General features: G+C 38.1%; 1 protein-coding gene and 1 long non-coding RNA gene across 3 annotated transcripts in view; one reads left to right on the top strand and one right to left on the bottom strand.

Annotated features, from left to right (window-relative positions):
- Nucleotides 1-26,289, bottom strand: part of TMEM117 (transmembrane protein 117) — a 220,348-nt gene that overhangs the window by 116,882 nt on the left and 77,177 nt on the right. The window contains exon 4 of the mRNA XM_040596799.1: nt 8,123-8,222. Coding sequence (XP_040452733.1) covers nt 8,123-8,222 — 100 coding nt within the window. The remainder of the gene's footprint in view (nt 1-8,122; nt 8,223-26,289) is intronic.
- Nucleotides 15,273-22,101, top strand: LOC121089510. Of its 2 annotated transcripts, XR_005828238.1 has the most exons (4): nt 15,273-15,410; nt 17,183-17,317; nt 17,605-17,668; nt 18,942-22,101. It is a non-coding gene; the product is annotated as an uncharacterized LOC121089510 (long non-coding RNA). The 2 variants fall into 2 exon arrangements; XR_005828237.1 differs by lacking the exon at nt 18,942-22,101 and having other exon boundaries at nt 17,605-18,056.

Genomic DNA, 26,289 nt, shown 5'->3' with positions numbered 1-26,289 from the left:
ATTGTCATGCCCAGACCTTGACAGAGGCATGTGCTAGATAAGGTGCCAATCAATCAAGACTCCTGACTCTCCAAACTACCTTGGAATGTGCATCAAAATGGTGGATTCTTCATTGCATGTAAATAAAACAATATACTATGCTTTGCTAAACAGAATTTCCTGGACAGAAGAATTACTTTTTAAGACTCACATAAATTTAGAAGTGAACATTTGTGGCTATTCTTTTAGTTAAAAAGTTGCATACAAAAATCCCAGAAACTTTATTATTTTTAATCATAATGTTATGTTTTCTTTCAGCATATATTTTATACTGGTGTCCTTCCCTTTATTACATTATTTAGTTACGTTAGTATTTTATTTTCTATCTATTTGCACTGCAATAGTGCAGTGTGCCTGCTATTTTCAGCAACATGATAGTATCTGTAGCATCAAGGTTGCTCACTTTGTTTGAACACGCCCTAGCAACACATACACACTATGAGATGAAATAAAAATAAAGATGTAAATTAACCTAGTTTCTGCATAGTGGCAATGAATCCTTCATTACTCTAACATGCCAACTTAGATAGCTATGTCTCAGAGCAAATGAGGACAGCAATAATCTTGTGTCTTAATGGACACAAGGGAAGCACTTGAAAATCATTCAATAGCTTGTTCTCCTATTCTACAAATAAATGCTGTTTTCCAGGATCATAATGGCAAAAGTCAAAAGTAAGTATCTCCACATACTGTTAAAATTCTTGCCAATAGCTTGCAAGCCATCAAAAATGTTTTAATGCCAATAAGTAAACATCTACTCTTATTACAAAAATGAATAAAGAAGAAAGCAGGCAGAGCATAACCTACAGGTACCATGTATCTACCACAAGATAAGATCCAGTGATGGGTTTACTAAAGTGTAACGCGTGTGCTACATTACTTCATCCAACACTGTACAGTATATTAGACCACTATGCTTTAGATTTACAGAGAAAGACCAAACCAGCATTTCCAAGGTCAAAATGAAAAGTTAAGCAAGTATTCATTTGGGGCAGTTGAACACTTGTATCCCAAACTACACCAACTAGATTGTGTCCGCTCCCTGTACAGCAGGGAAGGAAAAAACAGGTGTTTCTCAGCAAGAAGGTCAAGAGGGACCCAGATTCAAAGAACGACTGTAGCAGACACAGGTTCCTGTGTCCAAAATTATGATTCAAAAATTCTGCTTAACTATGAAAATAACAAAAACTTGTTAAGACCCTCCCTGTTCAGCCTAAGAGATCCATAGACTATGTCAGTTTTCAGGAAAGAGAGATTATGCATCTATGGCTGACGTTGTCTGAAACACATAATCCACGCACATATTCAGAATACAGGTCCACAAGCAGAGATGTTTCTGTCTTCAGGATAACATTAACAGCCATGTTCTGGCTCTGCTGACCTTTGGCTATGTGAAGAACGTACAAAATAAAATATTCCCACCTTAATTTTTGTTCATCTGCAAAATGGTGCCCAGGCCATAAGACAACAGGGCATTGAGGGAAAAGATGGAGAAAACGAATCAAAATGAGGTAAAATGAACGTACAAAGTTTAACTGCTAGGAAATAAGCTCACTGTCTTTCACTGATAAGCCACATTAAGATGGCTCTATACTGTTCCACACATTCAGAGCTCCTGAGCTGGGACCTTTTGTCTCTCATGCAAGCAGCACTTTGAGGGCCACCCAACATTGTCTCAATACCTCTTTAATGGCAGCAGGAAGCACTGAGGCTGTGAAATGAGTGTTAAGTGGTTGGCTCTGTAAATGTAAGGAATGGGGGTATTTCAGAACAGGATTAGTGAATGAGGTCATCAAAGCACATGGATAAAGGAGATACGGTTGAAATAGCCTAACCTGAATTTTCTAAAAGGCTTTTGAAAAATCCTGCAGGAAAGGCTCCTATGGAAACCCCAGTCACAGTCTTTATGTTGATAAATAACTGGTTAAAAGACAGGGAACAGAAGGTAAGTAGGTTAGCCAGACGGCTCTTGCAGTGGAGGGAGGTCATTAACAGAGTTCCACAGGGATTTGTGCAGGGGATGCAGTCATTCATCATATTCCTAAGCAACCAGGTAAAATGGGTGAGCAGTGAGGTCAGAAAGCTTTATAATGATATTAAGTTATGCACAGTAATAAGGATGATGACTTGCTGACTGTGAAGAATTGAGAAAGGTGCTTAGAGAATTAAGTCTCTAGGCAATAAAACAGCAGATGAAGATCTTTGTAGATGAATGCAAAGTGATGCATAGCAGGCAAAACAATTCTAGCATCATTTATGAAACAATTGGCCCTCAGCTGACCATTGTATCTCATGAGCAAGATCTTGAGGTTATGGTAATATAGTACCATGAAAATATGCTCTTTGTGCCCCATATTGTCAATACCTCCCCTCCACAAATGTTAGAAACTATTAGGAAAGGAATAGAAAATAAAGGAAAATCATTATTTAATGGTTGGACTCAATGATCTTAAAGATCTTTTCCAACCTAAATGATTCCATGATTATATCACTGTAAAACTCATAGCTCATTCACACCTTGAACACTGTGGGCAGTTGTGATCTCCCTATCAAGAACACAGAGAGACTGTAGGAAATGGCAATAAAGATAATCAAATACACGGAACAGCTTGTGTATGAGAAACAACTTACTAGGCTAGAGACATCAGCCTGAAGAAGGGATACGTTAGAGTAACTATGATATATGTCTACAAAATCATAAACATTAGGGAGAAAGCATAAAGGGATGAAACCTTTTTTGTCTCTATACAGTAACCTCTGGGACTTGTTGCCAAATAAGTCAGTGGATGCTAAAAGAAGGAGTTGGGCTAAAGATGAGATCAGGCAAGAACAGGGAAGATACATTCATCAAGAGTTATTATAAACATAAAACTGCCTGCAGTTGGTGGAAGTATTAGAGGACACTACCATGTGACTGACTTGTGCTTACTCTTCTAGTAGGTTTCTCCTCATAATCACAGTTTGAGACAGGATACTAGGCTGGATGGAGTTTTGGTCTGACCAGGTCCAACTGTTACAGACGTAGCCTAGGTTCTAACATGGTGTGCATGATAGAAAGAAGTTTAGGAGTCTACAAATTTGCTGTGTGCTTCATGGCAGTAACCATTCACTTCAGTCTATCAGCTACTGATGTTAATAGCATCAAGAACCACATGGATAGGCTTCAGCTTTCTGAAGTGTTCTTTATGAACCAGCTGCTACAGGCCCCCCTGCTAGCTACACTATGACCAGCCATGTAAGATGTTGGTGTCATAAAATGGGAAAATACAGAAACCTCCTTCACAAAGGGTGAAGATTAAAAATGCCTAATAGAGAAAAGTGAATGAAAAGAATATAACAAAATCTATTTCCTTCATAATTAGCAAAGCCAGTACACATAATGTTGTGAGATTTGTCTTCTGGAAAACCCGGACCATTTGGGCAGATATGTACATTTCCTGGAGTTTTTTCAGCTAGCACTAAAATTCTCAGAGAAGAGAAAATCTTTCCCACAGAAGAACAAATAAGCTTTATCAAGGGGAGCAGTATTCAACTACAAGTTACATGCCATGATACGTAGACATGATCATCTAATTATGTGACTCTTTTGCCTGAGAAACTTCACAGAAGCTCAGGCAACTTGTGTGTATAGGGGTCATTATCCAGTTCCACTAATGAGGAAAGGTAGGTGTGAATTCATCAGTCAGTAATAACCTTTTGAAATCCCAATACTATGTCCTGACAAGAAGTCTTAGATAAAAGGTCTCTACCTTCCTATCCATCCTTCCAAGTGGATAGGACCTGTCTATGTCAGTCCTGGATAATGGGTCAGTGGAACAAGTGGTGACCCTTCCATCCAGACTACACAGGAAGTACTACTTCCTAACTTCCTACTAATTCCTCTGCTAAGGTGGTGAAAGACAGAAATGGTACTGGGAGTCTTCATGGTCCCAAGTGAGGGAAGAGTCAAACTGAAGTCAGGTGAAGGCACAAAGAACAGCCGGGAATTGTGACAATGATTCAGCTTACATTCTAAGACATTGTGCCAAGCACTGTGCTGAAACAAGTCTTGGCTTCTGCTTGTTAAAAAGAACATTCTGGTACAGATTTGGTAAATACTAGTTTGATGAATAATAAAGTAAACCATCCCTTGAGTTTATCATTGTTTCTGATGATATGAGCCAGCAGTCTGTCATACTCTGTGATATCTCAAAAATTCTCAGTTCCCTCTAGCAATTAACAAGGGAAAAGAGAATCTCAATTAAATTACCTTTCAGAAGGAAGGTAAATGGCAATAGGATCCCTTGTCAAGAGGATCAGCCTCCGATACATTCATAGAGATCAGTGCCAGGCCCTGGCTGAAGTTGGCTGCTTCAGCTTCTGATAATCCCAGCAAGCAAGGTCTAAGGAAGATGTAACAAACTTCTACTGCTCCAACTCTTTCACACATATGTGGGACTTGTAGGCAGGGATGTGCCTTTAATGTAAATGTCAATGGCAGTTGGTAAGCAAATCACTGTGGTATGCATACCATTCATAGTGCAGGGCCAGTATGTAATCTTTGAAGAGTCCAAAAAGCCATCACCCAAAGTGGAGAACAACAGTTTTGACAGTCCAAAAGCCAACAAGGCCAAGAAAAGCAGGCTGTTCCACCTCTCTAGAAGGTTGTAAAGAGCAGAAGCAGCTCTGCTTGTACTCCGCCCTCTGTGTCAATGTTCAGCGCCACCCACTCCTGTAGGTATACCATGAACATGCCTTACCACACACGCTCAGGACTCTGTCCCTCACCAACCCAGCTGCAGCAGGTTGCTCATTTTTACAGAGAGGGTCAGGAGGCCACCCGACTCATCAACAGAGATTCTGCCCTGGAATTGGCTCCTTCCTCAGCCTGCTAACACTCTCCCAGAAGACAGCCGTAATTGCTAGTTTATAGGCTTGTCTGGGTGGAATCCAACCTTTTTTTCAAAGCTATCCTACTGTGCCAAATCCTGTGGTGTCTGCCTCAAAAGCACTCTCCATGAGAACAGAATGCACATTTTATGATAGCAGGAGAGCATGTCAAAGCAGGTGCAGAATATACTTCCCTCACTTCAAAGAGGAAAAAGTGCAGAGAGAGTTACTGTATTGAACCCATTCCCCTCTTCACAGACTTATTTAGAACATCTAACACTTACTACAGATCTCAGCAAAGATGATCATTAGTAGCAGAAGTTCCGTCCAAAGGTACAAAGGGAGAAGCTCCTGTGTGCCCAGAGCACTGTGGGCCCATACACGCAGTGGAAAGAATGTTGCTGGTTTTATTAGGAATTGACTCAGACCCTGTCAGCAAAAAGTGAGCTAGGAAGTGTTTAGGGGGAAGGTTCACTTCTGCCTTTTAAATCCAAAACAGCAATCCAAAACATATTTTCCAATTTCAATCACTTTCCTGATTTAATAAGCCTCTCCTCACTGTACTAGGGCAATATCATTGTTTATTTATTAGTCATTTTTAAAAATGGAATCCTATCTGTTCTGCTTTATTCCTGCTTATTTCCAAAGTTTCCCATTAAATAGGGAATAAGATCTTAATTCCAATACGGTTCAAATAATACACTGAAGTGAAGGCTACATCTTTTTCATCTTCTTTGCAGTCTAAGAATGGGTGGCTTCTTTACAGAACCTTCTTAAACATTAGAAAACATAAGCACTGCTGTGAATGGGAAGATGTGCAAAGATTCCTTTAGAGGACTGTTTTTTTCTTTCTTGTTTCCAAACAGTATTGGAGAACTTCATAGAATATAATAATCCCGCTCATGTCACTTTGATATCAATTCCGTACTGGGGTTGACATGCAGAATTTCAAGCAAATTCAAATATTATGAACAACATAATTTCTGTTCACACAGAATATTATTGCTGAAGTTAGGCTGTGCAGTAGGTTTGGGTACATGCACATGCACACTCCCCTCTGTTACTAATACCACTGTACCTGATACTGTAGCTTTTTTTGATGTTCCTAGGCTTAGCTGCCCTTAAACACTGTAATTTCCATTGACCGATTCATACACTTTACCTACAGATTTGCACTGCAGAAGCAATCTCGCTATTCTCTTCTGCTCTGAAGATCTAAACACCAATCACCACATCTCTTAACCCTCCTTGTGCAATCAAAGCATGTCCTAAAACACACTGACCCTCCAATTCCATGCTCTCTGCTCTTCCTGAAAGCTAACAGAACCAGCTTAGTTTACAAGCAGCCTCCCCTTTCCGAACTGCCTCTGCAGTCTCTCCCATTCTTCAGTGATAACTCCATCCACCGCTAGAACCTGCTGTGGCACAATCCAGTTGTGCCTCCACTGCTGAACAGACCCGAGAGGGCTCTGAGTACACAGAAAAGGATCAAGATTCTCATGCCTCTTGAATCCAGCTGTCTCCATGCTTTATATAGTGCTGCATGTAACAGTTTTTTTTCAGGGAAATGAGAAAAGAGGGACTGAAAAAATTGAACGTTACCTAATGTAGCGCAACTTGTATGTAATCTATCGCTGGAGCTCTAAGTCACATATGTACGATGAGCATGACCTCTCTCAATTCAGCTTAGTTTACGCATCATCTTTCCTTCCATAGTGGGATAAAGCTGTGGAAGCCCATTTATAAAAAAGGTCATGCTAAATGTATTCAGAAGTAGCTAAGAATTTTATTACTGATTCACAAGAAATCCACATTAATTGTCAACATCAGTAAATGCACCAAGTCTGCAATGTCCTTACTGTAATGTATTTACAGATGATTTGCTCCATACTTGCTTTTCATGGCCAGTATTTCACAGAGCGTAATTCACCTTGGGCAAACCACTGACACATACTGAACAATATGCTGAAAAAATCCTTCATATTTTTTTTCCCTTCTGTCAGTTGTACAGTATGTTCCAAATATGTGGATAGAAGACAAATTGACAGAAACTCAAGACTACCCTTCTAAGACTATTCATACAGTTTTATAGACTAGTCTTAGCATCTTACAGTCATTCCTGCTTGAAACTATTCATATAGTGTTTTTTCCTAACACGTACCACAGTCCTAAAATTAATCCACCCTGGCTTGTTTCTTTGCTTATGTCAAAGATTGTTGCAGTCACTTACTACATACAGTGCTGAGATCTTTTCCATCCATGTTTATGTGATATGCGATAAACATTCACCATCAAGCAATGTTCCCTGTGTTAATGAATTCCCCTGAAATTATATTGATTCTTTTGAGTAAACAAACAGGTATCAATAAATCCTTAGGAAAAAAAAAAATAGACTAATTAAAACCAACGCTGCAAGCTTAGAAATCATTGACTTCTTTCCTCAATCTAAATGATTGTTGCAGTCATAATTGCTAAAATTCTTACCAGCACAAATCATAAAAACCTAATTTTACTTTAAAAAAAGAATTTATTTTTTATCACTTTGTTTTTAAGAAATACTTTTCCTGAACAACAGAAATGTGTACATGCTTCATTTTGTTCCTTGTTAGTTGTCGTTTTCCAGATCTCTCTCACTAAGCTGATCTTTGGGTTGCCCATATTTCAAAGAGAACCTTTATAACAAATATTATCCAAGAAAACTTTATTCTTCTACATCCTAGATTAGACAAAGCTTAATCTGATAGTTTCATATCAAGCAGGCTACCTTCAGATTCTGGGATGTTAACTGGTTTGCTTGCTTTCTCTCGTCTCCATCGTTCTTTGTCACATCTTTCAGTTTAAATTTTCTTCTTTTTTTAATCCTTTTCATTAGACTTGTTCAACTCCAGCTGCTACTCACTGTTTCACCAGATAGCCAGTCATGATGTTATTTCATAGCAAAGAGGGGCCCCTGTGCTGTCCTCACAGAAGTCAACGGCAAAACTCCCACTCATAGCAGAAGAGATGAAATAATTGCTTTGATACATTTTAACTGAAACTCTTCGGACTCCCTGCCTCTGTGCTGCTATGCCTTTGTTAACTTTCTACTTGTCCACTTGTCGGAATACTTCAAGAAATTAAGTTTTCTTTCTTCTCTTCTCCTCTCCTTTTTCCCTTGGAACCAACAAACATATTCCTTTGCTTTTCTTTAAAAATGTAATATTACATTTCTTACCATCCATGCTGTGACAAAATCCCCCATCCAAGTCCCAACTGCAGCTACCTTCATAAAATTTTCATTCCTGATGCCCATGAAGTCTGTTATAATGTATGCACTGTGGAAACAAGAACACAGACTGTAAGCTATACACGTTTGCTTAATTCACTTATAAAGAACTTGCTTTAGTGACAAAATTTATGATTAGCTGTGAAAGATTTCCCATTTCTTTCATAACGATTTTTTTCTGCTAGATCTTAGTCTTGACATTGAACTGAACCAGGATGGGTCAATTCCAATTAGAAATGGAAATGTGAATCTGATTTTACAGCCCATGTCTCTTTTGAAAATGCTAAAATAATGGTACGCAAAGGCTTTAGAATTATGTAAGGCTTCTGGAAATATAAACTATTTCACACTTTTTACCTCTTCCTTTGTAAAGATAGAATTGTAACATTCTCAGAATCGGTGACTTTGCAAAATCTTTATGAAGAAACCCAAAAATCTTTAAGTTCTCTTTAAAAAGATAATTGGGCCACCTGACTTTACCAGTTATATGACCACATGTTTTTTTAACACAACAGTGTGAGCAAGCTTTGCAAAAATTCAGTGGGATGTTGCTGTTTCTTGATTTATACAATGTGTTTTCATAGATATATTTTACTGAAATTTAAAAGAAGCATTTTGATTCTTTTTAAATAATTTAACAGATAGGATTTAAAGCCTCACACAATAATTTTACCTCTACTTTAAAGATCATAAAGGTGCTATAAGGACAACTAAGAAAATAAAGTTACACGTGCTGGATTAAAACCTTTGTGGAAAAGATCATACTTTTAATACACTCACATCCTTTGCTAGAATTCTTTTATAGTGATTAAGAAGAGATGTCTCTCCTCAAGAACTAACACATCAAATAGTATAGCAATTATATTTTGACTTCCCAGGTGATATCTTTGTTTTCAAGTACCTGTAAACATTTTTTGGTTAATGTTATGCCTATTTAAGGTATAACAAGTGTTATGCCTCTGTGCACAAGTGAGCCAGTTGCAAGTAACAACTTCTCTAAACATTGCTTTTTCCATTATTCAAATCTTACCATTACCATAACACCAAATGTTGCAGTCTAGGAGCTAACAGATCATATCCCTGCAACTGGATCAGGGCAAGCTGATCCCACTTTCTGGGGCAGTCCTGTTAAAATCTAAATATTTGGTCAGGATAGAGGATCTTGCTAGTACAAATCCATGCACAGCACTGTATCACTTTTTAGACACAAGTTAATATGTTCTAAAGTAGAATTATTAATGTCCTTGAAGAGTTTCATGACACATGTAAAATGGCATACCTTAATGGCTCTTTTATCATACACATCGTGACCTTTCAGCTAATATGTCACTAACATATTAGCTGAAATGTGGTTTTTTTCATCTGTTGAATAGCATATGAATGCTAGCTCAGATTTTCTGCTGGAATTAAAAAAAAACAACAGCACTTTTTTTCCCCAGCTATTGTTAATTCCATTCCATGTTGTTAATAAGATCATCAATATTCTAAATTCACTGTGTTGTAAATAAGGATGCAAAAGCACAAGACAGCCACCCTGGGTCGGCCTAAAGTCTCCCTCTTCCAACACCCTGTTTCCAAGCAAGGGCAGTAGCAGACACCTAGGGAAGACCGTGCAAACAGGCAAGCACGCTCCTCCCAGATATAGTCTCCCAGCTTCTTTATAACTGGGAAACATTTGGAATTCCTTTTTTTCCTGCATCTTGGATATGCCATTCTTGTAGCATCTGTGAAGGCAAATAATTATCAAGTCTGCATTTCTTAAGAAGGTGTCACGTTAACAAAGAAGGCATGATAATATATATCAGTTGTAAGGACTGACCCCCAGAAGCAAACCATATATTTATCTTTTTCATCAGTGTGAAACACATATGAAACCCTCACAGTTCTCACCTTTTTTTATTCCTATTTGTCATATGCATTATACATTTCCATATGCATTATACATGATTACTGTTATACAGAAACTAAATGAACACTTGCACAACATTCCTGAAAAACAGGCCACTGGGGTAAGTCTTATAGCCCCATCGCATGCAGTGGGGCTGCCACAGCCACCCATGGCAGGCTGATGTATGCGCGATGGGTTATCTGAAAAGGCTGAGAGGTCACTGATCACTGAATGTAGGTATTAACAAGTAGAAGAGATATCAAACCAGACTGAAGCTATCTTTTTAATGGAAATTGGATTTCTCCATGTAGTCACTTGTTTTTATGCATGTTAAAAGTACCTGAAGGCTTCTAATAGGGTCAGATGAGCAGGATGCAGTACTTAAATACATAGAAAGGCCTTCAAAGCACCAAATAATCCCAAAAGTCCTTTTTTTAATTTGAAACAGACACATTTGAAACACGAAAGCATCCAAGAAGCCTAGTATAAATTGCACATCACAGTCTATAAGTAATTAATGCCTAAATATGCAAATTGCTAGATCTTCGATTAGAGTTAAAATAGCATATTATTATAAAGACACTCTTAAGAACATAACCTGTGCATATTTTAAGTGCATTTACTAATTAAAATACAGCTACAACTTTTTATGGAACGGAAAATATTTTTAGCACTATCATTATTAGAGATAGCAATGAAATACACTGCTATTTTATTAACTGTTTTCTTAACTATTAGCATTACATCCTGTGATTTTATGCTCTGCAGTATTATTTCCTTTTCAACACATAAAAAGAAACTGACTTTTATAAAATATGGATTTTTGGCTACTAAAAAATGAAAACCCCCTCCATTTTTAATTTCCAGGTTCCAGTAATTTTTAGGTTCTAAATATAAATGAGAGTAGCTGACATTTCCAAAAAAGCCATGCTTGCCTGATGACGTTACCAGGATATTTATTTTAACAGTACCAAAAGTAAAATCAGTTCTATTGTGGAAAAATCCCCACTTTTTTCTAGCTTTAGATACTGATTAGAAAAGTTTTCATGAATTAGTTACTCTGTTTCCTGGCTAGGATGTGTGTCTGCACCTTGCAGGAGGGCTAATAGCTGCTGGGTTCCAGTTAACAGTCATGGTCAGCCCAGATTTCCTATAGCTTGTCAAAAGGCTTCTGTTTGCTTCTTCAGCTCTTCAGAAATGGACAGGATAAGCGTAAATAATTAAAGGCTGAGAAGCCAATACTTGTGAATGCAATAGATAAAGGACAAGTTTGTGACTGGGATTTGGGACAAACCCACTATTAACCTTCAATAGTAAGACTAGAAGCTGCAAAGCCAGGGAAATTGCTCTTTGCAGGCAAAAGTCCATGGAAGGACAGAATAGGACAAAACAGAGGAATCAAAAGACAAAAGAGACTTGAGACATTTAGTACTATGACAGAGTCCAAAATACCCTGTTGTAAGGTGCTGGCTACATCCCTGTTGTTGCAACAGGGAAGTTAATAAGAGTGAGTCAGTAAGATGTACGAGCCCAAGGTACCTGACCACTTTTCTGGAGTTAGCAGCAGAGTGTGAACAGAACAGACACAGAGGGAAACAACAGCACTAGTGCAGAGAAATTGTTCAAAGGAACATATCAGAGCATTTTTTTTTTTGAAGATGGATAACACTTTAGCAGCTGATAAGATGATGAACAGTCTTAAAGCAAATGGAACATTTTTAATTTTAAGTTGGATAAAGAAATACAAGACACTGTGGTGCTGCCAACATTGTTCTAGGGACTGGAATAAAATTCATGACTGAAACTCAGTGCTGAGATGGTGTTTTCTTGACCATCACAGGAATCTAAAACTGGGACATAGCTTCAATTTAGACACTTAAATTTAAGCGTAAGCCAGGGATCCAAACTCTCAATGGAGTCTAGTAAAGAATAGTAGCTGCAGATTAGAGCATGATTCAGCCTTATACTACAGCAGCCATGCTGGGTCAAGGATTTGTTTGCCTTATGCTACTGCAGGGTGGCTAGCATGTCAAAACAGTATGTTCACATATCAAAAGGCATTGCTAAGCCTATGTGACTAAATAATTCCAGGTGCTGTGGCATATCGTGGTCTCCAGAAAATAATCCAAAGAGACCTGGATTGCGGCGAATGAAGAGACGGGACGCAGCTTGATGCAAGCAAACGTCAATTTATTGTACAGAAGCATGAGTTTATATACACTTTCAGAAGCTGCGCTTTTTAAACAGATTGGTTCTTGAAGCTAAGCACTGCATACTAGGCAATCCCTGATTGGTGGTTAACTGCCATCAATTAACAGCAAGGTGTTACCTTTCCTTGGCGCCATCCATGGCGCCATCCGTCCCCCACTCCCCTATGCTCTGTATCATGTTAATTGTTGTCTAGACAAGCTCAAGCACATTCCCCTCAGCTAACTGATTGCCGTGCATGGTCCTAGCTTCCAGCCCGCTCCTGCACTGGATCTCTTGTAAAGCCTGTGACATATCCGACAACCAAGATGCATGCACTGCAATGAGAGCACAAGACACTTTAGGGAGGTTTTAGTTGCCTTTTAACTCCATTTTAGCCACCTTGGTGCATCTTGACTACACTTCGTCTGGGTCTTTATATACTCTAGAGTATTTAAGGCACTGGGCCGGCACATAGCACGCAGGGCATGCTCTGTACAGTCTACAAGAACTGCACCCATAGAGTGCTTAAGGCTCTTTGAAAAGGAAGGGAGGCCTAGATATCTTTTACGTTAAGTGATAAAAAGTCTGTACATGATCTGCAGTCTGATACATGCTTTTCTGAGATGTTTTTTATTATCTGGCATTGCCCCTAAATAGCTGATTATATGGAACTCATCTTTCCTTGGTGCACCTGACAAAGTGAAATGCCTTAACAATGACCAGCAAGTGACAGCACGGGAGTTCATGCAGGCTGCAAAGACGTTTGTGTTTAGACATTGTGCTACGAGCTTCTATTACTCTTAATTTAGCAGAGAGAGTGTGAGAATAACTGAAAACATACATAAAAGACTGCAGATACAGTATACAGTCCTGATCCATATTTGTCACTCTAAAATGACAAAACAGCAAATAAGACACTTGGTAACACTTTGCTCAGCTGAAAAGCTATCCCATTACCGCTAGGAAGTGAAGTCAGAGTCACAGGGGACTGGAAGATGCACAGAGACAACAAGACCTGCTGTCCTATAAATTAGCATATCATAATGAGAATGGCATAATGCATAGCTACCTACAAACACTACAGAGAGCACAACATCTAATCACACAGTCCCTAACCATGCCCGGTGAACATTTCAGTGGTACAGATGAAACTTTTTCTTTGACACCAGAATAGAGAGAATTAAGAGCCACTGAGCCAGGGATTTCGCTTGACAAGATGTCAAAGAGGTAACAGCCACAAGAGGCTCAGCAGGCTAATCTCCAAGACACAAGAAAACTAGGATGCAAAAAAGGCTTGGCCATAGCAGGACAGATCCATGGCACAGTGCAGACCACCTGAGACTGATGCTGTAACTGGGTACTGCTGGTTAGTAACTTATTTATACATGAGTTTTTGAAATCAAGGCACACAACTGTGATTCAGAAAACCTCTGCTTATCAGTCCACAGGCCTGAGGGCTGCCTAACTTACCCCGGGGACTTGGCTTTTAAAGCTCCCAGATCATTTAAAGTTCTGCTTTTAGGCATGCACAGGAGCTGTTCACTCTCGACAGGAATAAGCCATTTGGCTTCTAGCTCACAGCCTATATTGATTGATACCCATAAAGCGGTTATTCCTCCACCCGGTTTGCCTGCGGAGCTCCATCTGTGAAGTGTTTTGCAAGCCGCCTATAAGACAAGGCCCACTGAAAAATGCAGCAATTGCATTTACGTCTGTTAATGTAGAAGAGGTGTATGCACATAACTTAAATGGTAGGGAACACATGAGATCCAATCCTTATTCCAAGGGATACTGATTCAACACCTTTCAAAGTTAGAGAATTGCATCTCTATCACTCACAATAAGAAAAGGTGACAACCAACTCCTATTAGGACAGTAGGTTTCTGTATATGGCACTCTCCAAGAGGAGAAGAAATGTGTGTTTCAGCCTCCTTTAGGTGAGGGGTAACAGAATTAGTGATTAGATCACAAGTACAGTCCTAATTAAGGTGCTTCAAGCAAGTTGGAACAATTTAAAATATATTTCTGTCCTTAATATAGCTTCTTTATTGGAAACAGTAGGAGTTGTTTGCTCCTTGTGTGGGGTTTTGTGGATGCTATGCCAACAACCGTCAAGCACTTCAGTCCCAAAGGAGTCTGGACCTCTCATTAGGGACCAGGTAGCATTCATACAGATTAACTTTTGCCTAATGATGCTAGTCTTCCTAGGCTGTCTTCATAATCAACAATTTTGGCAGCAAAGCAGGGCATTAATTTAGATAATTTTCATGCATAGCATGACTAAGGACCAAGAGCTTACTTCTAAAGAATTTGCTAGAAGTAACTCATAATGGCAGGGCTACTGCCAGGGGTGTGAGAGTCTGCATCTCTGCTGGGAAAATCTTAGGGATCTGCAAATTCAAAAGTGCTAAGGACCTCCACTAGGGGAGGAATGCAGCCTCTCCAGGCAAAAACTAAACTTCAGTGAGTGCTGGCACATACCACCAGCAAGTTTAAATGACAGGATTTGCTACATTTTATGTTAAACCTTAAATGACATCAAAACAAATCAAAGCCAAACAGTGGCTGAGTTGGGAATTGAACCCAGATTTCTCCCCTCACAGATGAGCAACTTTCTCCATCATTTTCTGTGTTGAAAATGCTGTATTAACCCTACAGACTCCACTACAAAATACTTCCTATAGACAGCATAGTCTGGGAAAAAGGCATAGAAGGTGCCTGCCTGATGAAAGAATTCAACAAATAAATTTGAAAAATCAATTATATCCATGAGTTATCTTTTCAAAATTTTCCAGGATTTTTGCTGTTGTTATGCGATATGTATTATCAGATGCATGTTCTGTTTAGTCAGGCAAAAGAAAAACAAAAGCATCAGAGCGCAGTTATCTTCCTGCAGCAAATAAAGATTACATGACTCAGCCAAGGACAGGTTACTCGAAATACCTCTAATGCTATTATGCTAGTAGATGAAAGCTCACCTAAATATCCATAGCACCACCTTACCAGCCCCCACCACACACTCACACCAACACAGGCACTGCAGCTGTCTATATGTAGATGTTTATGCTTCCACTTAAACTCTATAACCACTGCATAAGTTGCTTTTACTGAAGCAATGAAATAAAGGGTTGCCTCTTACATGCCTGTTTGATAGTACAGGTAAGGATTACAATATTTACTTTCTGCTAAGTGAATTGTTTATTAAAAATTGTTTTAGCAGACAATCAAATTAAGAGAATTGTGACAAGTTAAGAGAACCATGTCACTTTATAGCATCTCTCTGAACAGGCTAGTAAAATTCTGCAATTAATCCATAAGACTGTAGTAGAAGGTGGTATGTTACATGCCTTATTTAATTCACTCCATTTGCCTACATACTATGATATCAAAAGTTTTACAGTAAAATTTCCAAAATGCTAGCACAGGTATCCAGGATCACAAATAGAACAAGTGCCTTGAGCATACCCATTTTGAGGGTTTAAAGAAGGTCTTAACTCATCATACTGTAACACTGCAGACATACAAGTTTGTAGTCTCAGCCCTTGGTGCATGCATCCTGAGAAGGATAACTAGCACTGATTTTCAGCAAGTTGCTAAACAGCAAGCTAAATTATACACACGTACACTGAAGAAAAACATATGTTCAGAGTTCCTAAAATTTAGAAAATGTTGTCAACTGCTTTTTGGGTTTGGGTTTTTTTTTGTTTTCCATCTAGTATTTTGTTAGGTGTTGTAGGTTTGCTTCTCTTACAACACAGATAATTTGTTTGATGACATTTAAAAATAGCTACTAAAAACTGAAAATAAAAAATGTGAAAGTAATGTTAACAGAAACTAAGGAATATAACAGGCAATGTGTTTGGGTGAGTTAGGCTAGTAATTTAGCAAGAGAGGTGCACAGTAAAATATTTTCTTTTAAATAAATATTTGCTTTGGTTTTAAGTGTGGTGAGATACTGGTAAGAATGACTTTGAACAACGCTGCACTGGCCGAACAATTCACAATGGGATGTGGCTTACGCGTACCCGTTCCCAGCACTGACATTTCAGTACAGCTAAGAAGGGGTAATGACAGATGTGCAGCAATATTCTCAGCTCTGGCAGTTTCAAGAAAAAAAATGATTAATTTAAAAAAGAGAAAAGAAAATTGTTCATATCATTGCCAGAACATATACAAAATTAAATTATGTAGTTGGAACCTTACCACTTTGAGGGCTTTGATAACATTTAAAACTTGTGAATTCCAGCAAAAGCTTTCTACTTTCTATCCATTTCAGTTTTAGGGATGGCAGAGACATTTCAAAGCATTTTTATAATGCTGAATAAACTAGTAACTGCAGTATTATTGCTATTCAGAAAGGGGAAAATAGAACAATTTGCAACTGGTATAAAACACTGAATAGACTCAGCTTGTAAGTGGCAGCCAAAGTGGGAAAGCAAAAACAGAAATGCAACTTAACAAATTTTAGTAGAAACTTGTAAAGTTGCATTATCTGCTAGTACTTACATATTAATCATTCTTTAACTTATTAAACTTCCCTGAACCATTGATAAACAGAATTTTTAATAAATTAAAACAATGAAATGCCAGAAATCCACAAACAACATGTCATTAGTTAATGAATTGGAACTGAGGGAACAAAGAAATGCCAGCAAAGGATCTCTACTGACAGATTCTTAGCAATCATAACAGAAAAGAATTTGAGCTGGCTCTGGAAAAAATTGTAAGCCCATAATGTAAAATAAAATTTTAATAAATATAAAAAATTCTTATGACTTTACTCTTAATTTTTTTTAATAGATTTATTTTCCTTATTCAATGACAATATTTCAGGGCTTTATAAAGACTAATAAAAGTTTGAAGTTCAAGGGTCTACTGTAGTGATTGGGTGAAGCCAGGACTATGATTTTTTTTCAACACTTTATTTTCAGGAACCACCAACACCCAGCAGCTGAATGACAAGTGGCCAAAGGATTGTCTTTTCAGCATGGACCAGGAGACTTCTACTGTTTTGCATAACACTGGAAAACACAGCAGGAATCCATATATTTTTTTACTTCAATGAGGTGAGATGCTTCAATACAGCAAATGTTGGACCAGTATTTTGAACCTCTTAGATGAAGTCTGAATTTGAGAAGTAATTAGAAATACAGATGAATGCAGCCTGCACACGGATGCCCATTTTTAAAGCAGTGGAGAATATGACTCACCTTAAAATTTGTATCGAAGTATGTAAATGCATGCTGGGGAAGTGTAATTGCTGCTAAATAGGCTAAAATGATTTGTTTGGGGTTTTTTTCTTACTACATGAGTACAGTGTGATAAGTTTTAATTTTGACATTTTTGTTTCCAGGATTTTGCTGCAGGGACATGTCAGAGCATCTGAAGCAAAGAAAACATCCTTTATAGGCCAAAAGGTGATTTCCCTGACATACAGGCTTTAAATGCTACTTTAAAATTCGTTCACATTAACTTTTATGTAAGATATGAAGAATTCGATTTGGCTTGTCTGCTTGTACTGCCATAGAATGACCATGTAGATCCTGTAATGACTATTTTATATTATCCAAACAAATCTGGGACTTTGTATCATGATTGCTCAAATTGTAGAAAGTACTGCAGAAGTGTCAAGTTTGTAAAACAGGTGATTCAACCAAAGTGATTTTTTTTAAAGTAACTATTTCTGTGAATTATTGTCAATAATGATAAATAATATTCAAAATTAACAAGTCAGGAACAAGACCAGTTGGTGATAACATCTGAGACTGAATGGATGGATGGTGGGGCAGAGTCCTGCCACCTTGCATTGCAGTAGTATAAGTTTAATAAAAAAGAAAACTGGCTAAGTAATACCTGCCTTGGAGCTTGTGGGATGTTTGCTGAATAAGGACTTCATGGAAGTTTGAGACTTAGATGAAGAATTCTTAAGTATTAGATTATTAACAGATCCATTAAATAAGTGATTAGTAATATTTAAATAAAGCATGTAAAATCACAGAAAACAAATAGGTTGGAAGGAAACTCAAGGGATGAACTCATCCAACACCTCATACTACATAGGGCTAAGTGGCATTAGATCAGATTGCCTAAGGCCTTATTTATGGTTAAAGATTGTTTTAGTTACATTTATTTAAACTTATCTATTTATACCCAATTCCTTTACCAAAAGAACAGTTAACATTACTTAATTTTTGTCTGAACAAGGTTTAAAAGGGCACTTTACCACTGATTGTTCTGGGTTTCTAGTTCAAGTGGTATCTTCCGATTATGCCAAGATCTCATCCATTGAGCTCAATGCTAAAGCAGCCAAGGATTTAGCACACAATACTTCTATGCAAACAGCCAAGATTTTCCTCTTCCTATCCTGTTACTAGAGTTCAATAAAATACAGTATATGCTGCTATGCATCACCCCACACAGTTTGAAGAAGGAAGACAACAATTCATTTTTAACTCCACATCATTACATAGTTTAGTATTTGTTAAATATCCTCCACAATATAAGACAAATGTTAATTATTTTATATTAATATGAAGAATACAGAAGTTAGCCATACACACAGGCATATATTGCTTATGCAGAACATAAGCTAATCTTTTTGGCATTGAGAAACTGAAAAATCAAAACACTAAGAGTAAAGTTAAATTAAAATACAAACTGTTTCCTGTAGCATCTTTGTATTGTGTATAGGCAAAGCGGGAAAAGAAGTGGAGCAAAGGCCCTTGGAGAATCTCTGCTCAGATGGTCCTTCACAAATATTGATGGCTCTCACACAGACTCCGTGGATTCCACCAGTGGGTGCTGATGCCAAGTTACTGAACGCTGAATTTGACAAGGGCCACAGAGAGACCATCAATCAGCCAAAACCAGATAAAACCAGATAAAACCACATGCAACAGGGGAAACAGAATATGAGAAGGTAACTAAGAGGAGGAAGGAGGGCAGGAGATCCAGGAAACTTGAATGGCAAACTTGATGGAAGGGAAATGACAAGCTGAGTATACATAGAAACGCAGAAATACATTTCAAGTACAAAAAAAAATTGAAAAGAAAGAAAGCCCAGAGCCCAGAATGGAATGGGTGTGGTCACAATCCTATTTGAGGATTTTAGAAAAAGTGTTTAGATTCAGCTGTATTTTGCTAGTCCTTTTGTAAAGGCCCAGCTGTCTAGAATCTCAGCATTGCAGAGCAAATCTCATCGCAAGAAGAAAAAGAGAAGCGAGAGATGCTTCCTTCCTTGAAAAGTACTCAGTTAAAACCTTAATTTTCAAACAAAGGAATAGGTCAAGTTTTCTATGTTATTTTAGTGCTTATAGCTGCTTACAAATGCTTTGCTATGTTAGAGTGTGGGCAGATAAAGGGAGACTGAAACTGCAGTTTGTTCAAGGAATCAAGAACATATACCAGCCCAGAAACCAGTATGCAATGGCACAAATAACTGCACAGGGGTCTTACAAAGACCGAAAATGGTATTAACATGTCAGCTTTACTAGGCTTTTCAAAGAACCATGTTGGCAGAAACAATTCAGCCAAAAAAACCTGACAGTTTATTCACATGGAGAACAGATACTACAACTTGATACAGCCACAAATGAGCCCTAAGAACTTTCTGAAGAACTTCTTCTGCAAATTGTTTGTTTTGAAATATTATCCGAGTTCTACAGTTTGCATACACATAGCCAATACTCTGTTGACAAATCAAAATGAAATAGGAAACCCTCTGGTGAGAAGAAATTCCTTTAAAGCTACAGGTGCAAAAGAACAGGTATGTTTCGTTTCTTATCTGCTGAAGATGACCAGTGTGTATCAGTCCTGTTGAAGTCTATAAAAGCAGACTGAGATACAGAAATTGTGGAGCTGTTAAGAAAAAGGGATTTACCATGCTCACAAGTACCTTTGAGAAGAAATGGAAGGAAAACGTGGCATGACAAACTCAGGAGCTGGTCTGAGGATTTGGTTGTCTTCTCTCATAATGTAATAACAGCAGCAGATTGCAGAGCAGATGGAGAAGAACTAGACTTCAAGCAATGTACAAATTAACAAATTGAGGAGATTGCTTCTTTACTGTATTACTTGAGAACAGTATATAAGGAACAACTGGGTCTAGGGCCAGTCATCTGACAAGAGCTGGCATATAATCATGGCAAAGAATCTCACAAGGAAAACGCAGGGAAGACGACAGCCTGTTCTTCCACTCCTTGGCTGACAAAGCAAACACCTTTATCATGACTGCTTGACCGTCCAATGGCTGATATACACTGAAAGAGTCCAACACTGGATCTGCTATACATTTGCTCCTATTGTACTAACCTCTACATTTTCTGGTCCTTACACTACTCAATTTTAAATAAGTTATCATTGAAATAAAGGGGAAAAATTGTCAGAAACTGTTTGAGGATTTTATCTTCAAGACAACATAACTATTGCAGACTGTTTGTTTTACAATACAGTCTTCTTTTAATGAATTGAAAATAACTTATCAGAACACAGACACATCAAAACCACACACTGGAACTGTTTGCTCAGGCACTATCACTTACAATATAACTTTAAGGCACACAAATGGAGAAGAGACACAAACTGTGGTGTGAACTGCATCCTCAAAGAAGATTCTCTTAATTTTTCCCAAGGACTAGCACATCATCAAACAATGGGGAGAGAGGTATATGCATGCATATTTGATACCCAGACACTAAACTTTGATAGTTTTGGCTATATTTTTAAGGTCAGTTAGTTACAAATACTCATCTCAACTACAGACTTAAAAAACAAAGCAAACTCAGTTTCAGCTACTAATTCTAGGACCGTCTAGAAAAGTCCACTTCTCTCTACAGTCAATGGAGAAAAATAAGCACCTTACAGATGTAAATAATCTGACTTATCTTAGACATCTGCACTGGGTCTGGCTGGAACGGAGTTAATTTTCTTTATAGCAGCTTATATGGTGCTGTGTTTTAGATTTGTGACCAAAACAGTGTTAATAACACACTAATGCTGCCTACAGAGGCTAACCTGCAAGAACATCTCCAAATAAGATGAACCATCTTTTGGAGTTTTCAGTTCAGCTAAATTTAGAAGTAGTTTGTTAACTTTAAACTTACTTTTGTTGGGTTCTTAAGCTATGAGATGACACAATATAGATTTAAGTTTTAATACTGGCATGGTTGAGATCATTAGACTGAAGGTCTAATGTCCATAAGATGTCTGTGCAACACAGACCTCAAACCGTAACTAAAACCAGTGAGATACTAAAGCTGAAATACACACTTTGGGAAAATACCACTAACTGAAAAAAACTTACCTTTTATTTAGACATAAGGTTGAACAAGACATTTCCAAATAGTGTAAAAGATAACATGATAAAACATTGCCAGTAAGAAGCCTTTACAAGAATGAGTAAACTGCAATTAAGATTTCGGAGTACTACTGTTAAATGATAACCTGATCCGGAAATAGTTTTATGCTGTCTGAAAGTTATCATCCACATGTTACAAGCTGAAGCAGAGTGTCATTAATAAGAATACCTCAAAATCTTTATATTGGATGCACACAAAGCTTCAGGAACAATGCCAATGTTTTTTACGGTAAGTATTTCCTTAGTTTACTTATTGATTATGTGGGAGATTTTGTAATGAAATTGATATTCTATATTGATGAGCAGAAGAAACAGAAGGTTGCTTAATGTCTCTGCAGAGCAATTATAAACCGTTCTCTCTGCTGCAGAATAGCCACTGCAAAAATTCTCCCTGTGTTCTGAAACCAATTGAAGATGTGAGAATGGCTAGAAGTGCCTGCTCTGAAGCAGACAAGGCAGAATGTAATTCTTCTGTTAACAACCTATCTTTTAAGCCTTGTAATAAACAGCTCACTTCCAAGCAGTAATGGACACACCACTGTGAAGGTAGAAGGCAGTAAAATACCGTGAGACCTAATCAATAGAAACTACTGGATAGAGGTAGACTATGATTAAATTATCATATTTCAGGACTTTCTATCCCATTTTTGTAATTAAAATTTAAATACAACTTTCTTCAAAAATTTATTATTTTTCAAAATCAGTATTTCACTAGCTGTAAGTCAGGTATCATGTCCACTTTGTGTTTTTTCAAAAGTCTTTTTCAAATGTTTACACGTGAACCAGAAAGACTTGTATCAAAAGTCAGGTCATATCATTAAATCAGATATAATACTACACACCTCCTTTTGATGTATGTATTGGATCTGGCTGGGATGGATTTAATTTTATAGCAGCCCATAAAGTGCTGTGCTTTGCATCTGTAGCCACAATGGTGCCGCTAACACACCAATGTTTCAGCTATTGCCGAGCAGCACTCACACAGCATCAGGGCTGCCTCTCCAACCCACCACCCAAAAGGCCTGTAGGCTGGAGATAAGCAAGAGGCTGAGAGGGGACACAGCCAGGATACCTGATCTAAACTGACCCAAGCGATATTCCATACTCTATGGTATCCTACTCAACAATAAATGGCAGAGGAGGAAGGAACATTCACGGTTACAGCGTTTTGTCTTCTGAAGCAACTGCTATGTATGCTGAGGTCCTGCCTCCCAGGAAGCTGCTGGACATCTGTGTGCCAGTGGCAACCAGGGAATAAATTTCTTCTCTTTAGCTTTGTTCCATGCATGGCTTTTTCTTTTCTTACTAAACTGCCTTTACCTCAACCCATGAGCTTGTCCATCTTATTTTCTTCTCCTGTCCTGCTGAGAAGAGAGCAAGAGAATGAGAGTGACTTGAGGGGAGTGTGTCTGGCAGCCAGCCAAGGTCATCCCTCCATAATGTTCATGCTGACTTTCTAGTAACAAAACAGGTTCACAACTGATAGTACTCTGATTTCATTTTAATATTACTAAAGCAACATTTCAAATATGAATCAATGTAAAACTTCTGGTAGGATTTTCAAAGATGTCCAGCACCTACATTCATCCTATTTAGCTCTTAATAATATACTGTTAAAATAAATACAATTAAGAGATTTCAAAAGAATAAGTGATCTTCATTTGCTAACATCACTTATTTAGAAAACCAATACCAACAGCTGTGTAAAATTCCATTTTCACATTTTGTTCAACTCACCTTAATCTAGATAGAAGTACTGCAATCCTATCTACAGACCAACCTTACATCATCCACTTTTGTCCACTCTCTGGGTTGTTTACAACATTTAGGTCTTCCGTTCAAAATCTACAATTGAGAAATCTCAACATCAATAGGACAATGCAGATGATCTATTAAAAACCTAAGTAAGAAGTATCCCCATGTCTGTGACTTTATCTCCTGTAATGTTTAAAGAACCTTTTCTTATCTTCATCCGAAGCCTGGTCACTCAGTAGTCTGTCAAGTTTGTGAACTGAAATTCCATTTCTTGTTCTGTACTACAAATGAAACCAAAACCCTCTGCTAGGTAAGAGAAAAAAGAAGGGACTGTGACCATGTCTCTTTTAATTTACAGGCACACTGCATTACAGTGAGTCATCTTTTTCATTTCCCCAAATGCTGTATCTCAGAGCTGGCAGGAGATCTGCCTCTTACAGGAATCCAGTTCCACTGTTTCACATCCAGTTTTCACATTTCCCGTTATACTAGAGGGCGGTCATTTGCCAGCACTTAAAGCTGATTGCTTTTTACTCTTCTCTGTACTGACCAGAATTCAACTGTTCTACTGGTGATTCTTTATTCAAAATAAAAAAGCAGGCAAGTAACAGTGCAAAAGAATGAGTTTTATGTATTTTCATATCATGGAAACATAGAACAAATATAGGTTGGGAAGAACCTTTGGAGATCACCTAATCTAAACTCTTGCTCGAAGCAGGGCTGATTTCAACCTGACCAGGTTGAGGGAAGCAGAGATCTTTCCTCAAAAGAAGAGCACAGCCCAGACTGTTGCTAAAGTTCCAGACCTCCCCAAGGGTTGCAGGTAAGAGGCGAGGAGCAGCACGAAGGATAGCTACCGTTACACTGAAGAGGCCACTTGGTGAAAAGCTGCTTAGGGTTTCATAAGGACAACAGTATAAATATCCCGGCCCTCTCTGGCAACTTGGATGACCCATTTCAGGAAGACTGACAGCAGCAATCACTCCAAAAGAAAAGTTTACTCCATGCTCTGCTGATTTAATTACTTTAAATGAGTTTCAACTGATCAGATTTGGAAAGACAAAGACAAACTGCTCATCTAAACTTGAAGTGAAAGTTGTCTTTTTTTGCCAGAAATAATTTTGCTTAGTAGCAAGGTTCTTTGTGATAGGCATTCCGAACCGATGAAAAGAGTCACTCAGTTTTTGAAAATTTCAGATGAACTACATTCTTCTTGGCAGTAATCATGTTGTTACATAAAGAAAAACACAGTTCAAAGTAAAAAGAAATGTGTTAACTGGCTTTGGAGTGAAAAGCCTACAAAGTTTTCACATTAAACAAGGATTTACTAAGAGAATGATAAAGAAACAGCTATACATTTGGATAGTTAAAAAGGCATGATCACTGGACTGGCTTTGGTCTTTAACTGGACTGCTGAAAGAGAGAGTGATTAGAAAAGAGAAGTATTTAAAAATTGCTATTTCCTTAAAGGAAAACAAGGCTTTGGTACTAATTCATCACATTGTAAGGAAGCTTTTCTAAGGCCAAGAGAACTCTCTTATAAGCAGACCACTCAGGAGTGAAAGAAACATGAGGAACATACGGGTCTCCTCCACAGGACAGTTGGATTCTGAATGTGCTGTGGATATGATACATGTCCATTACTTTTCCAACACACTGTTTCACCTCATTCTCTGTAATCTGTTGCAGGCTTGACAATGTCTGGCACAGCCCCATATCCATACTGCAACCAGTATGGCTGGCTGTAACAGCAAGTACAGTGTTGCCTTGTTATGCAAAAGTACCTGTGGGAAGACAGCATTAGCCATATGGCTTTTTCCTGACGGAAGAGTAACTTAGGGTTTGGAAAATAAGTACATGAACTCTGCTGGTATCATGCCTTCAGTCTGCAAGAAAAACAGAACAGAATTTTTCTGTGGGTTTTATATCCCTTTTCCTCCTGCCTTTTGTTTACCGCAGCCCTAACAGTTGGCTTGTCGTTACATGCATCTCTGTCTCCCAGGTAAGATTTAGCTACCAGCGCTTCCGTTTCTCACAAAATGTTATCCTACCATGACGTAAAACTGCAACCTCAAATGAAAATTTATTTATAGAAAATACAGAAATAGAGCCTTTTTGCCTGAACAAGTGATGTTCATTAAACTTCATCTCTATAACAGTGTAATGCTTTATTTCTTTTCCATTATCTTTTAATTGCTGACTCTGGTATGTAGAATCTAGTTTCAGACCCTTTTTCCATCTGCTTAACATGAGAAGCAAATCTTTCTCTGTTGAAATCAGTGACTCAGTAATTACTGTTTACAGGGTTGACATTAAACCAGGTAAATGAGTAGCAAGGTTTTACCTAGTCACAACACAGAAATTTGTTCTTTGAGTCAAACTGGAACTAAAGAAACTCCAAGTGATTTGGCCAGAGGCAAGGTATGAAACAGTTATGCTTTGGAAGCACTCCCTTATCAGGGATTTGTTTTCATTAAAAAAGATAGTGTTTCCCTTCTTACAAAAATTTTGTAGCAGAAGTGTCTCCTCATTAAACAAAAGCAAACAGCTTACTTCAAAACAACAAAGCCAGAAAAAACTGCTTTTGGAATGGGACTGAGAAGTTGATTCTGTCTCTAAAACTGAATGGACTGCAGAGACACTCAGTAGTTTAACTCCTTTAATTCCTTCAAGAGAGTACCGTTTTCTTGATGCTGCCAGCAGTGCCGGTTTGGAACAAATGTTAGCTTTCGATATTCTCAGATGACCCCCAGGGCAGAGACTCGAAAGTGAAATGGCTTTTATGTTACTGGGAGCATTTGTTCCCACAGCTGGTGTGGGGATAAATTCCCCAAAAGATGAGAATGGGAAGTAATATACAATGACATGTTTGACAGGCCAAATTTGGAATGCTGACACTTTTTTAATCTTCCAACAGTACAAATGCAA

The sequence above is a fragment of the Falco naumanni genome, chromosome 5 (assembly GCF_017639655.2).
Source record: "Falco naumanni isolate bFalNau1 chromosome 5, bFalNau1.pat, whole genome shotgun sequence".
In the NCBI taxonomy this organism is placed as follows: domain Eukaryota; kingdom Metazoa; phylum Chordata; class Aves; order Falconiformes; family Falconidae; genus Falco; species Falco naumanni.
This window is presented reverse-complemented; position numbering and strand designations above follow the sequence as displayed.